The sequence below is a fragment of the Scyliorhinus torazame genome, chromosome 18 (genome assembly GCF_047496885.1).
Source record: "Scyliorhinus torazame isolate Kashiwa2021f chromosome 18, sScyTor2.1, whole genome shotgun sequence".
Classification (NCBI taxonomy): Eukaryota; Metazoa; Chordata; class Chondrichthyes; order Carcharhiniformes; family Scyliorhinidae; genus Scyliorhinus; species Scyliorhinus torazame.
In genome coordinates, this window is record NC_092724.1 from 117312876 (window position 1) to 117327267 (window position 14392).

Below are 14392 nucleotides of genomic sequence, written 5' to 3' on the forward strand. Positions count from 1 at the left end.
AAATTTTGCACCTGGAAAAAAGTTAGAGTTTGGAGTGGCAGAGGGTTGGAGGGTGGGAAAGATGTGAGCAGTTGTTAGTTTTGTCACCTGTTGCCAAGGTTTGATTCATGTATTTTTGCATATATGTGAAAAATGCTCTGAATAAAAATATTTCTAAAATCTAAAGAGCGCAACTGGAAATTAGGGGATAATGTGAAAGGAACTTTCAAAACTTCTATCTAAAAGTTATGCAAAGTGATTTCCAACTTGGGGCACTGAAACGATCGACATCAATACTGCTGAAAATAAAGACAGCTGGTGAATGTTTCAACAGCTCTTCACTGCCACTGAGCAAGTGAAATGCAGCATCAATAAGTGTAATTTACAAACCATCTTTCCACAACTCTGCCACAAATTTGTCCAATGATTGATGCAGAAGCGTTGCAACGTTGTCATTGAGCGGGTCCATGTTTTTCAGAAGCCATTCATCAGCCTTGTAATCCACCTAATAGAGGTTTAAAAGTTACCTAGAAGTACTTGCAGCATGTTTAACAACACACAAAAAAATCACGTACATTTCTACAGCAATGCATAATGCGACCACACAACAGATACTCACTTTCATCTGTAATTCAATTTTATTTTATACATGAACTACATCAACCATTCTGCTCAGCAACCACAGGTGGAAATAACGGAGTAGCGTGATTAAATTAATTAAGAGTTTGGGCAGAATTTTCCGATTATTTGACAGTGTCAGGCTCTGACACGCAGATCTCCAGATGCACTACCCAAGTTTTCAGCCCAGATTTTGAGCCACTGACAAACACAAATCTGAGAGTTTGGCTATGGTCTACGCAGTCAGCCTGGCAGGGCAGGGCCTGATAAAGCCAGCAAGGCCATCTTCAGTGTGATCAGGGTGCCCCGATCAGAAGCATCCTGCACATCAATCGCAATGAAGTGCTTCGAGCAGCTGGTCATGAGGCACATCAACTCCATACTCCCAGACTGCCTAGATCCACTGCAATTCACATACCGACACAACCAGTCCACAGCAGATGCCATCTCCCTGGCCCCACGCTCATCCCGAGAGTATCTTGACAACAAGAACTCCTAAATCAGACTCTGATTTATTGACTACAGCTCAGCCTTCAACATTATAATCCCCGCCAAGCTCATGTCAAAGCTCCAAAATCTAGGCCGTGGCTCCTCACTCTGCTACTAGATCCTCAACATTATTTTTAAATAGATTTAGAGTACCCAATTATTATTTTTTTCCAATTAAGGGGCAATTTAGTGTGGCCAATCCACCTAACCTGCACATCTTTGGGTTGTGGGGGTGAATCTCATGCAGACAACGGGGAGAATGTGCGAACTCCACACAGACAGTGACCCGGGGCCTGGATCGAAACCAGATCCTCAATGCCGTAGGTAGCAATGCTAACCACTGTGACACCTGCTCCTCGACTTTCTGGCCCATAGCCCATAATTAGTAAGGATAAACACCTCCTCCACGATAGTCCTCAATAGCGGGGCCCCGCAATGCTGCGTACTTAGCCCCCACTATACTCCTTACCTACACACGACTGCGTGGCAAAATTTGGCTCCAACTCCATCTACAAGTTTGCCGATGACATATCAGTAGTGGGTCAGGTCTTGAACAACGATGAGTCAGAATACAGGAGGGAGATGAGAACCTAATGGAGTGGTGAAACGGCAATAATCTCTCTCTCAATGTCAACAAAACTAAACAGCTCGTCATTGACTTCAGGAAGCAAAGCATTATACATGCCCCTGTCTGCATCAACAGGACCGAGGTTAGATGGTTGACAGCTTCAAATAGGTGTGCACATCACCAAAAATCTGTCCTGGTCCACCCATGTCGATGCCACCACCAAGAAAGCACAACAGCACCTTTACTTCCTCAGGAAACTAAGGAAATTCAACATGTCCACATTGACTCTTACCAACTTTCACAGGTGAACCATAGAAAGCATCCTGTCTGGCTCTATCACAGCCTGATATGGCAACTGCTCGGCCCAAGACCGTAAGAAATTAGAGAGCCGTGAACACCGCCCAATTCATCACACAAACCCGCCTCCCATTCATTGACTGTCTACACCTCTCGCTGCCTTGGGAAAGCAGACAGCGGAACAGGATCGGCCGGTCTTTCCCACAACTCTTACGTAATTCATTAGAAAGGAATCTACTGGAGGAACACTTCTCATTTGAAACATTCTGCCAATCCGAGACTTTGAAAGGCTTGCATGTTGTCGACCAGAGCTCAGTTTGTGGCACTCATCAGAAAGACTGTGGGTCCAAGTGCCAATCCAAAATTTGCACAGAAATTTCAGTACAGCACGGAAGGGGCATTGTCAGAGTGCCTTCTTTCAGATTAAATGTTAAGGCCATACCTGCCTTCTCAGGTGCACATAAAGGATTCCACAATGCTCAGCAATATTTTACTTCACACTCCATATGAAAAGGTTAGGTTAAGTGGACCATCAACTTCCAAATGATGTTTCCACTCTGAACACAAAATCCTTTGACCGTTTGTCCTCAAACTAATGATAGCAAGCTACACATTAATGGTTCATCAAGCAAGTATCCCATTTGTTTTACAGTGTTCACAGTTGGACCGATTAAGGCAACAGATATTAAACAGAAATTGTATTCCGAGACCTCCATTATCAAGAGGTGTTCACAAAGTAGCAATGTGGAACTCCACAGACACAATAGATACATCTTATGTAATTTGACAGATTGAAACAAAGAAATTTAATAACGTGTATCCCATTCAACATGGCCGAATCCAACTACATGCAAATAGGCGACTTAATAGCAGATTTCCAGTGGCTGTGCCACAGCCCCGTCAATTGTTTCTAACATTGCATAATAAAACATTTAAGCAAAGGCTTCATAGAATCAGAATTTACAGTGCAGAAGGAGGCCATTCAGCCCATCGAGTCTGCACTGCCCTTTGAGAAGAGCACACCATCAAAGCCCATACCTGCACCCCATCCCCGTAACCGAGTAACCTCACCTGGCCTTTTTTGGACACCAAGGACAATTTATCACGGCCAATCCACCTAACCTGCACATCTTTGGTCTGAGGGAGGAAACCGGAGCACCCGGAGGAAACTCAGACACCAGGAGAGCGTGCAAACTCCGCACAGACAGTGACCCAAGCTGGAATCGAACCTAGGACGCCGGAGCTGTGAAGCAACTGCGCTAACCACTGTGCTACCGTGCTGCCAAGAGATGTGGCTGGATCAACCATTTGTATTGAAGTCTCCTTCATTTCAAATCACAAAATAATGATAGAATGTCTCCCCCAAGCCTTTCTGGCATCAAAGGATGACCTTTGTTTACAATGCCAGCACATTAGGCAGGATTTAGATCTGTAACAAAGCAGCAATGGTAACTGAGGACTAGATTTCAATGTCAACCACAAGTTGCCTGATGTACAAACATTCACGGGGTTCAGTATAATGCTGTATGATTAAGGTTTGCTATATTTTCACTTGTTGAATTGTATTATAATTAGAAATACATTCCTTCTATCCAAAAATCTTCAGGGTAAATTTTGCCAAAAACGTCTCCTTTGTGGAAGGATTGCTGATTAAATGGGTCAATGGTTTCCAAGGCAAAACCGTACCATACAGACCATAGGAAACAGGAGCAGGGGTGGCCATTCACACCTGTGAGCTTAGTCCCCATTCATTTAAAGCAAAGAACATCCATTTAAACTCAGCTTTCCCCTAGATGCCTCAAGTTTGCAAACATGTATCGATCTCAGTCTCAAACATATTCAACAAGCATCGGCAGGCTACAGAATTTATTCAGCCATGTTCTTGTCCATTCATTTAACCAGTGTATATCCCTTTGGTGCCTCCTTCCTCACAGCTTTACTTTCACACCAGCTTTGTGTCGTCATCGATCTTGGATACACTTAGCCGTCTCATTCCAGTCACTCAAGCAGATTGTGAAAAGCCAAGGCACTTGATGCTTGACGTATGATAAACAAAACAATGATCTACAGATCAGTTAGGAAATTATAAAGCAGCTCCTGGCAAACAATGACCGTCTGACTAGAGCCCTACAAAGAACTTAAAATTTCCTTCACTACCAGACAGAGGCAGATGAGAACCAAAGAATAGATAAAAATTAATATTTTCGACCCTGAGCAAAAGTGAATAATACTGTTTATTTCTCTGCATAACAATTGTTCAAGACAGAATGTGCCAAATCTCAGTTGAACTTCAGATTATTTGCGACCGAGTTGCTGCCAAGTCAAAGAACCTTCGACAATTGAAGAAGCCATCAACTTAAATATATAATTACATAAAGTGGCTTAAAGTTGCTCATGTAAACCAATATGGTTCAAACATTTTGAAAAGCGGCGAAACAAAGACAAGTTATACAGTCTGTTCCAAATACTTAGACGTACCTTGCCAGCATAGTGAATAATACAGAAGTCGGCCTTATCTTTGAGCTGCCTTGGTTTTTGGAATTTCGAGTGCGTACCCTGTTCTTGGCTCAGTTTCTCCACAAAAGTTTTGTCAGTAGCCTTAGGAAACCAACATTCTTCATCCAACAAAGCTAGCACGCCTGGAGGGTTTGCCTGGCACAACAAGAAGTACATGGATTGAAGTGAGTTTTACGTTCAAATGTCTCAATTGATTAGTGTTTATACATCAACGTATGCCAAACACGGCTTTCCATAAACTCGGTGGATGCATACATTTTTAAAGTACTTTGAACTTTCTAGTCTGTATATTTCTCCAAAATCAACTGTAGAATTGGAAACAAACTCACAGCTATTTCTTTTTAGAAAATGCAGTGCGACATCCTGGGAACATTCTAGGATAGATGCAATGTCAAACCATGAGCTCGCAATTTCAATAAATGAATTGCACCTCATTAAATGAAAGGAAATTCAGGACAAGTCTTGTTTAGCTAGAGAGAGATGTAATAGCTCGAAATCGGTTCGGAACAAGGAATGCCATATGGAAGCATTATTTACATGTTAGTTGTCAAAATGGGGGGCTCCCAAATTATGGACCTCTGACTCTGGCTTCTTGCCCATCGCCTGCCTGAGTCTTACGGTTTGGAAACCCTTCCCTATACCTCCTTATTTTATTATTTTTCTCCCAGCTGTTAAAATGCTCTTCATAATCTCCTTCTACCCAAGTTGAGACCTCTCCCCCAGGCCTAAAATCGTTCGGCACAGTTATTTTCATGTGAAGCAGACTGCCGTGTTTTATTCAAGGCTAATTTAAATGCAAGTCGCTGTATCCAGTATGCTGCTTATGCTTTTACCACCCAATCAAAATGCAGAACCCGCTTGTTCTTACAGGTCTCTCAATGAGGTCAATGCAAGGCTGCAGATCCAGGCCAAAGTCAATGAAATTCCACTCAATGCCTTCTCGCTGGTATTCCTCTTGCTCCAGGATAAACATGGTGTGGTTAAAGAGTTGCTGCAACTTTTCATTGGTGTAGTTGATGCACAGCTGCTCAAATGAGTTTAGCTGCAATGGCAGAAACACAAGTCGTTACTTGAGCAGACTATGGGACCCACACAGTACATGCACGAGAACATTTCATGTTAATCAAAAGCAGTGCTTAAAAACAAACTTGTTGTTAAAATGGGAAAAGAGTTGTACTAAAAAGAAGCAGACAGAAATATCACAGATTAGACTTACTGGACCATGTTATTCATGTAGCTTTGCAAGCTGGCGAGAAGCTAAATTATGTGGATTCCACAAAACCTATTGAGTTTTGGCCATGTTAGTTTATTCTATTGATTGTTTTTTGTCTGCTTTCTCCTGGGGGCTGGACATCAATCTTAACCTCATACAATATCCCCTCCAAATACTTTTCTCTGTGGACTATTTGCCTGGTTTTGCACATGTGGGTAATGTTAAACGGGACACATTAGGAGCTGTCTGCACTATACTTTCAGAGTTGCTGATGGCCATGGGAGTACACAGCTTACAGGAAACATTGCTCTCAGCCTAGGCCCAAATAACCATTGCTAAGAATCCATTTGAGCTCAGTTAGGTCAAACAGATCTCCATCCACGACCCCATCTGAAAAATAGTCAGGTTTTCTGCTCCTGGTGACCATCTGGTGCCTCCACTGTGTGAAGCATGCAAGGTAAGGCAGACAGGATTTTAAAAGATAATGATGGACTTACTTCAAATATTTCAAAACCAGCAATATCCAAAATGCCAATGAAAGAAGCTCCCTGTCGTTTTGTCCTATCCAAAGCTTTGTTGATCCGGTGAACAAGCCAACGGAAGAGACGTTCATAAGTAGCCTTCGCTAAGGCTTCGATTGCAAAGTCAGCCTGGAGACAAAAACATTACTTTTATAATATGGCAGTGAAGAAGCAGCTTCAATTCATTTAGATTTCTGTCAGCCACAACCATACCTGCTCTTTGGTCTGTGCTTTTTGAACATAGTCTCGACCAACTTTGATGCGTGGTGTGAGTATAGCACGAGTGAACTCCATTACATTCATTCCCAGCAGGTGACAGAGTTTCTGAGCCGCTTTAGAGAACATTATAGATTAACAAATTTTAACAAGTGGCTGCATTACATTTCATGCAAGTTCAAAATACAAATCCCTTTTCAAACAGACATGCAGTAAAAATATGGTATGCAGTTTTATGCAGAATTCATATACCCTACTGTGCTGCATGGTTTTGCAATTGATCACTGGATGAATAAATCTGTGGCCCGTAACGTCCTCGGTGGCAGTGGCGAATTGTCACACGTAGCGACTTACCTGCGCTTGAATTGTAAAGCGCCCTCCTCGCCAGACCCTCCGGACTCAGGCCGAGTGAGGCCAAAGAAGCAGAGGGCGCCCCTGGCTTCAGCAGCAAAAGGAGCGGGGTGAAGTGAAGGAGGTCACACCCCCTTTTACTGCACTAACAACTGTAAACCAACTGAGTTTGAAGATTCCATTAAAAGGAAGACGACAAATTTTGACGGTAAGTGGATGGCATGTTGGGGTGGGGGGAATTGTGCAGGGATGGTTCTGGGTTAAAAACTATTTTCAGAGTTAACGGGTGAGTGCAAAACCATCTGACATTAGCAATTCAAATCGCTTGTCAGATGGTTCCCAGCCCAGCACAATTGTCCAGGCGAAGTTAGCGTTTCTGGACAATTGCTGGGTAAACCCTGACCTAGGAAGTTCTGAGAGAGATTCCTCCCCCCCCCCCCCCCCCCCCCCCCCCAATGTGACACAGAGAGTCAGGAAATTATAGCCCAATATTTTAAATATAGAAGACAAACTACTGGATGTAAAAATACTTTTATAAGCTGGAGACCACAGCATAAATCAGTTCTGATGGCCGGGCGATGCTGCCTGACTTCCAGCATTTCCTGTTTTTATTATTAAAGCAGGCTGGTTGGCTGATTGAGACAGTCAAACTGGCCTTCCAATATCATTGAAACTCAGAATTTTACATTTACCCCTCTCCTGCACCACAACCATCACACATCTTTCAATTATCCTCTTGGGTGTTAAGAATGCTAAGGTAGTTATACTCGCAGCAGTTGTCATCTGATACTATGCAGAGTGTTCACTATTCAGCATGAACCTTAAGAATGTATTGAGGGTTTCGGAGAAATTTCCTCAAAGAATCATTATAACATGGAACACTGTCACATGAAGCAGCTAAGGCAGAGATCACAATCTTTCAAGTGATAAGAGATAAACAAAAAGCTTCAGGACTATAAAGGGGATAGTGGGATTTTTGAATTGGTCTAGCAAAGAGCTGGCAGATATAGTAACTGCAATTAACCTCAGCAACCAGGCTAGAAGTTAGCTTAAATTGATGTGTGAAGAGATTAAATAATTGGGCAAACAGCCGTGCTGTGTGTGGGGAGAGGGTCCTCGAGAGCGGGGGCCGATCTCTTCCTGCACTGGCAAGCGGAGCCCGTCAGTGCAGGAAATCAAGCAGAGTCCCGTTTGATAGTGGGGCCATTCTCGGTGCAGCTGGTGCCAGGCAACACCCGGTTCAACGCGTTCGATGCAGACGATATAAATTCTATTAAATCGTGTCCATCTTCAACAGTGCACATGCTAGCCACAATAATTTTATGCTTCCTGCTAATGTATTACTTAGATCCACCTGAATGAGAAATTTTGTCTATTAAACACAATGGAAAATGGCATAATGATTTAAAAATAAACGATAAATTAATAAAACACCTTACCCGTGTTGTCTGGCATAGATGCTTGGTCTGTATTTCTCTCCTTCTTAAAGACTATATTACCAAACTGTAGTACTGATGAACCAACTTTCAGCATTGCTAGAGATTAGCAGAATCAGAACAATTAACAGAGGAAAGAATTTCTCTAATATCCATCAAAATATCACGCTAGTTCTTTGTAGTAAAGATGGGATAGAGTGCCGTTCTTTAAAATCTTCCCCATAAATTTCTTGGATCTATCTTCTCAAACCAATTATGTCTACTTTAACCAGTAAACTAGTTGTGACATAACTGAAGCTTGCAGTGCAAGATGACAACTTTACTGTTGGGCAGAGCAGTATCCTATTTTCACAAAGACTAGAGTGTGCAAATTGCGTGCCCAAGGCCAAAACTTTCTCTGAAATGAAGTGGAGCAAGATTGCCTGCTCCTTGCTTGGAAGTCAAGTCAGATTACATTTACACTAATTGCAATGATACAAACAATGTTACATTGATGCCGCAGTTATACTATGAAGACACCTTTAACTAAACAGGACAAAACTGGAAAGAAACAATGCAATTTAGAAATAAAAAGCCCTTTCTAAACCCCCTCAAATGTTGACAATATTTCAGGCCATCAAAACGTCTGCATTCAGGCACAACTCAGCAGAAGCAACTGTTGCAGTACCACTCAACATTTCAATCCTCAACAACTACAGACAAATTGTTATACATTTGTAAAGATAATGCAACACTTCTTGCACATTTTACATGAAAGCAATATTTCATTGTAGGTTTGGCGTTTATAAAGTGAAATCAGCAGAACATTAAACTGAAATGTGAAAAACAGCTTCTGGATTAATTTAATCATGACATGGATTCATTCTTAGTCAAAATCAGATTCAAGTGGAAGAGCTGTTTTGGTGTGCTGATGATGCCATTTAGTCGGAGTCCTTTTAATTTTAAGGTTAAGATTCAGAATTTCATTTTCAGTTGGATGAGGTTTTTCATAGAATTTACGGTGTGGAAGGAGGTCATTCAGCCAGTCGAGTCTGCACGGGCCCTTGGAAAGAGCATCCTACTTAAGCCCATACCTCCACCCTATCCCCATAACCCAGTAACCCCACCTACCTAACCTTTGGACACTCCCAGTATGCTCAGTTGTGGGTATGACCACCAGAAATATGTTTACATGTTAATTGCTTCTCAAAATCCATCTAATTCAACAAGCGATAGTGATGGTCAATATATGGTGATAATCAGCCGCAGAAATGATAGAAATTAATTCTGATTTTTTTTTTCTTCCAGAAATTCTCGGGACGAGTTTCTGAACAAGGAAGATGTACGGTCTCATGTTCATACTTTGGTTTACTTGTTTAATTTAATCAAGTTTGATCTTAGAAAATGGAAAGATTGACAGGAACAGTATATGGTGTTAAAAATTGGCACTGCATTTTTCATTGGTTGCGTAAATTTACATCAAACTGGGAAAGACTTGAAAAATAAAGTTAAAGAAAACGAAATAAAATCAACAATGCATTACATTAAAACTGACAAAACTACGAATCACAAGTGTCAATCGACAACATCTTATTTCTGACCCACTGTTGGAGGTTTCAGCAGCAAGATGCTGCCAATACTGGCTCTGGTTTCACAGCTAGTGTTAGACCTTGAAGAAGGCTGCCTACAAAGTACGTGATTTCTCTATGGTGTGGCTTTCCCCTCTCCTGATATTAGTTTGAATCTGGTGCCAAGTTAAGGGGATCCCCGGGTGTCAGGAATAGTAATGTTATCAGAGTGCAGTAAGCAGCGGATCAGATTGAAGAATTCTCAGGCCAGGAAGTAAATGCACCAACTATTCTCACCTTTTTAAATATCATTTTTACAGACAGCAAAAAGGGCAGATTGGAGGGGGCTATTCAACTAGGAGCATAAATATTAAACTTGAAATTTAAAAAGTGGAATTATCATAGTGGAGAAATTGGACACTCAAATGTAAAATTAATTGGAGGGCCAGCTACCTCTCAGCATTAAATTACCAACATTGCTTAAAAGCCAGTTATACCTTGTTCAGCAAGATCCACCTTTTTCAACCCTTGCATAGACCAAAAATGGAATTCTGGTCAGCTCAGTGATTTCTGTTTGATTGCACTCTGCATCGTGTGGAAGCAATGAATCATTGGCAGCAAATTTTGCACTTAACTGCGCGCGTGCTTATTTCTGAAACTGTGAATGCTGACATTTTCACCATCATTACTATTGTCAAATCAGTGCCCCCAGTCATTTCTGAAACAGGCTGAAAATGAGCAGGTTTTCTTTGGATGCTTTCTGCATTTATGAACTATTCACCCTGCAGTACTGACCCTTTTTTTTCCACCTTCCCACTTCCATGAAAGTCCAGTTAATAACTCACGGTTTAGGTTTTCTCACCTTTCAGATAATAAAATCTCACCAGAAACCTTATGGGTTGATTATATATAATGCAGCAAACATAACAACTTACACAAAATTTCCTCATGGGAGAAACCCATGATGTGCATTGCTTCCATGGTTTCTTGAAAGTTATCTTTTTCCTGCTGTCCAGGGATAGGGACGTAGCCATTGGACAGGAAACGGTAATTATTAAATCCTTCGAGCAACAAATCAGCTGCATGTTTAAAAAGAAATTAATTTGTTTAAGCGGTTCCATCATTGTTTTCGTACTGGAAGCCGATTTGCTTACAGACAACAAAATTACACCATAGAAAGCAACACCCAGGATCCCACTAAATAAAATGCGCTAGTGAAGTCCACTGGTATACCAAGGGAGGGTTAGAAGCATCAAAACAAAGATTCCAAAAAATGAATGATTTGCGCAAAATGGACTTAAAGTTTGATAATGAAGGGCAATCTCAAAATTGTATCTTCCATTCCAACTCCCACAAACAAATTCTCCCATCTCTCCTCAGCCCCTCTTTTTCAACCACCATTCCAGAAATTTTAAAACACATTCCTTTCTCAAGAGTTACAAAGCCAATGCACAGTGGACAGGGAAAGCCCTTGATCTATCTCCTTGCTCCAAAAACCAATTCAAACGGAATTCAATTCATGGTCCCCAAAAAAGAAACATACTAGAGCCAAGCTGATGATTCCTGCTGGGTCGTCTTGCTGACTGGTTGCCCAAATGCAGCCAAACTCTACAATACCTTAATCAAGCAACTTCCCATCGAAGTGAGCATTAAAAACTTATTTCGCCACAGAGGCCGTCATATCTCAATCTGGTGGTGTTCTCAGCCAATAAATACTTTCCAAAGATCACTAGATTGTGATCAGAAGGAACTTTGGCTACTGTTTCTTCTTTTCTAGTTCTAGACTGCAGAGATTAATTGGTGGAATTAAAACCCCTCTCTTCTGGCCTGTATAGTCTGCTGGAGTATTGGCCAATGCTTCTACCCGTTAAGCAATTAGTCAAAATACTTTACTAAATCAAACAATGCAAAAGTCATTCTGCCATCCCATGAATTCTGATAGAATATGATTAAAGAAATACGAAGAAAGCTTTGCCAAAACTATGAACTCAGTTGGAAATTAAACAATGGATCAAAACTAAACTGTTCCAGTTCTCGTCTGAATGCCAAAATAAATGTAATCTAAAAATTAAGCAGTGTTGATGTTTTCCATATTATTTGAGCAAATTATGTGCAAGTCAACAATGGATAATATCAACTTGATTTTAACATAAATTAAAAAATTCCAACTTGTGGATTTTGCAACCACTTCAGAGACTTGAACATTAACTGAAGTCAAAATCAATCTCAGATGTCTCATTTCCAATGAAGTTTGGAAAGAAATGCTGCCTTATACACTTCCTGAACCATGCCTGAACTTTCCAGTCCAACCTCATACGGGGGAGGAAAGAAGATAGCATTCACTACACTGTTGCACCCAGCCTAATTTATTTTATATTTGACTAGTTTTGCTATGGGACTGGGAGCACAAGAATACTTCTCTCAACTTCATTCATTCCAGAACTGATTTACATTTAAGATGTTCGCCTGCCCCACAAAGCATCTGATAGAAAATGTGGAATGTTCTTTCTTCCTTGGCCTGGCGGATCGCTCGCGATTTTTCCAGGAGATCTTTTCAAAGTCAAGGATAATCTTTTTGAAACATTTCATCATTTAATGGACTACAGTACTGTCAAATGCATAGACTTTTGTTGCAATTAACACAGATGATTGCTTTTATAAAAACTTTGCCTTGCATAGTGCTGTGTACCAGAGACGTTTTGAACATTTAGCAAAAAAAAAAAAAAAAGTTGCAAAACCAAACTCAAAGGATCGGGTTTGTGGGTTCAGTAAGATTTGGGTAATTAACCTGCTACTCAAGGCCGGGAGAGGGAGAAGGGGAATAGCATGACATCACAATTTCACAAAAAAAAAACAGGCAAGCGGTGCCCACCTGAAATTATAAATATTCTCGTACCATGTGAAAAATTTCTACAATTGCAAATTTCATCACCTGACGGTAGCAGACGGGTGTAAATATCACAGCATGACTAATGCTCACACAAAAAGAGCCAGATTTACTGCTCACTTTACCTAGTAAATGAGATTAGGCTACTCCGTCTCCTGAGCCTAAATGGTTTCTAGTCACCGTATTTCTACCCAAATGATTTCTCCGTTACAAACTGTGAACTGCTAAACAATACAGAAAAGTGGCTTTTATAGATCGCCACAGAACACAAACCATCTCAAAGAGTTAAATACCACTGAAAACCATCTTAAAAAAGCTTCGGTAAAAACTCCAATTAAACTCAAAATGCAAAATAGCCTATTCCTCCCAATCTTGAAAAAAAATGAGCACCTTGAGATAGAACGGGATATCAAGACAGCTAATTTTAACTTCGGATTTCACTTCAAACAACAAAAAATTCTTCACCTCATCAGTGAGTCTACTTCAATCATCCTTTCAGACAGCATTCTCATCAGAACTTTTTTTCTTTCCACTTGTCGTCTCAGGTTCTTTTGTCAATGACCTTAAATCTATGTCTCCCAGTAGCCCACCTGTCTGCCACCATAAATTGTTTCTCCTAATCTAATCATAATCATTCAATTTTGCACATCTTGACCAAAATCTCTCCTTAGCCATATCTGCTCAAAGGAAAATGCCAATTTTTAACCTCTCCGGGTAACTGAAGTCTCTCATCCCTGGTGCCAACCCAGTGAATACATCCGCGACATTCTTCACGAGGTGGGCTGTTGAGAACTGACCACAGTACTCCATCTGGGCCCCAACCAGTGTTTAATAAAGGTTTAGCATAACTCCCTTGCTTCTATACTTAAAATGAAGAACCCACACTGCCTTTTTAAACAAACTTCTCAACTTGTGGCACATCTCTTTCCATCTTCTATCGCGTTTCAAGTTGTTTAGTTTTCAAATAAAACTGGGCTGACTGAAAGCACTAGATTAACAGAATCCAGCTGTCTGGATCTGGTTCCAGAACGTAAGAAATCCGATGCAGTGTCGGCCATTCGAATCTGCTGCAGTCAATAGGGTCATAGTTGACCTTCCATGTGACGCAGTGGTTAGCACTGCTGCCTCACGGCACCCACTGGTGGCGAGGAACCGGGTTTGATCCGTCTACGTGGGTCTCACCCCCACAACCCAAAGATGTACAGGGTAGGTAAGATAGGCCACGCTAAATTACCCCTTAATTGGAAAAAAATTATAAAACATTTGTTGACCTTCCACCCCATCCTTCTTGCACGATTCCCAATCACCTTCACAAGCATCACGTGTTTTTCACCAAAACCAACCAAAAAAAGTAAAAATTGCATATAGCCTACATCAACAAACTACCCAGGTAATTTTTATAGCCTGCATGCTGTACCCACACCTCTCCCGCTCAAAGGCAAAAGTGAACAGGATACAGGTTTCAATGTTGGCTCCCACAATGTAGCCGGTGACATCAAAGTTGATTCGGATGAATTTCCCCTGCAAGAGGAGGGAAAAAAAACAAACTGTTAAAAGCACCAGTTCAGACATTGTACATCTGTAAATATAAATGTGATGACGTGTATATCTTCTGTGCAGGTGAGGATATATCTGTGTTTGCGCGTGTCCAGGGTTAATCAAAGGAGGGGGTTCTGGAGCTAGATTGCCTGTGGACTCTAAGGGATGAAAGATGAAAGGTTATCTGCATTTTGTAATGAGGCCTTATGGTGGG

The 14392-nt window shown here is 41.2% G+C and overlaps 1 protein-coding gene across 7 annotated transcripts in view; it reads right to left on the bottom strand.

The window, feature by feature from the left end:
* The window catches only part of LOC140395442 (myosin-10), a 194539-nt gene that overhangs the window by 58315 nt on the left and 121832 nt on the right, over positions 1–14392 (bottom strand). For all 7 annotated transcript variants that reach the window (XM_072483201.1, XM_072483200.1, XM_072483199.1 and 4 more), the window contains 9 exons: positions 14097–14160; positions 12204–12302; positions 10688–10831; positions 8209–8304; positions 6416–6534; positions 6179–6331; positions 5337–5510; positions 4430–4603; positions 370–484 (listed from right to left, as the gene is read on the bottom strand). In XM_072483201.1, coding sequence (XP_072339302.1) covers positions 370–484; positions 4430–4603; positions 5337–5510; positions 6179–6331; positions 6416–6534; positions 8209–8304; positions 10688–10831; positions 12204–12302; positions 14097–14160 — 1138 coding nt within the window. The remainder of the gene's footprint in view (positions 1–369; positions 485–4429; positions 4604–5336; positions 5511–6178; positions 6332–6415; positions 6535–8208; positions 8305–10687; positions 10832–12203; positions 12303–14096; positions 14161–14392) is intronic.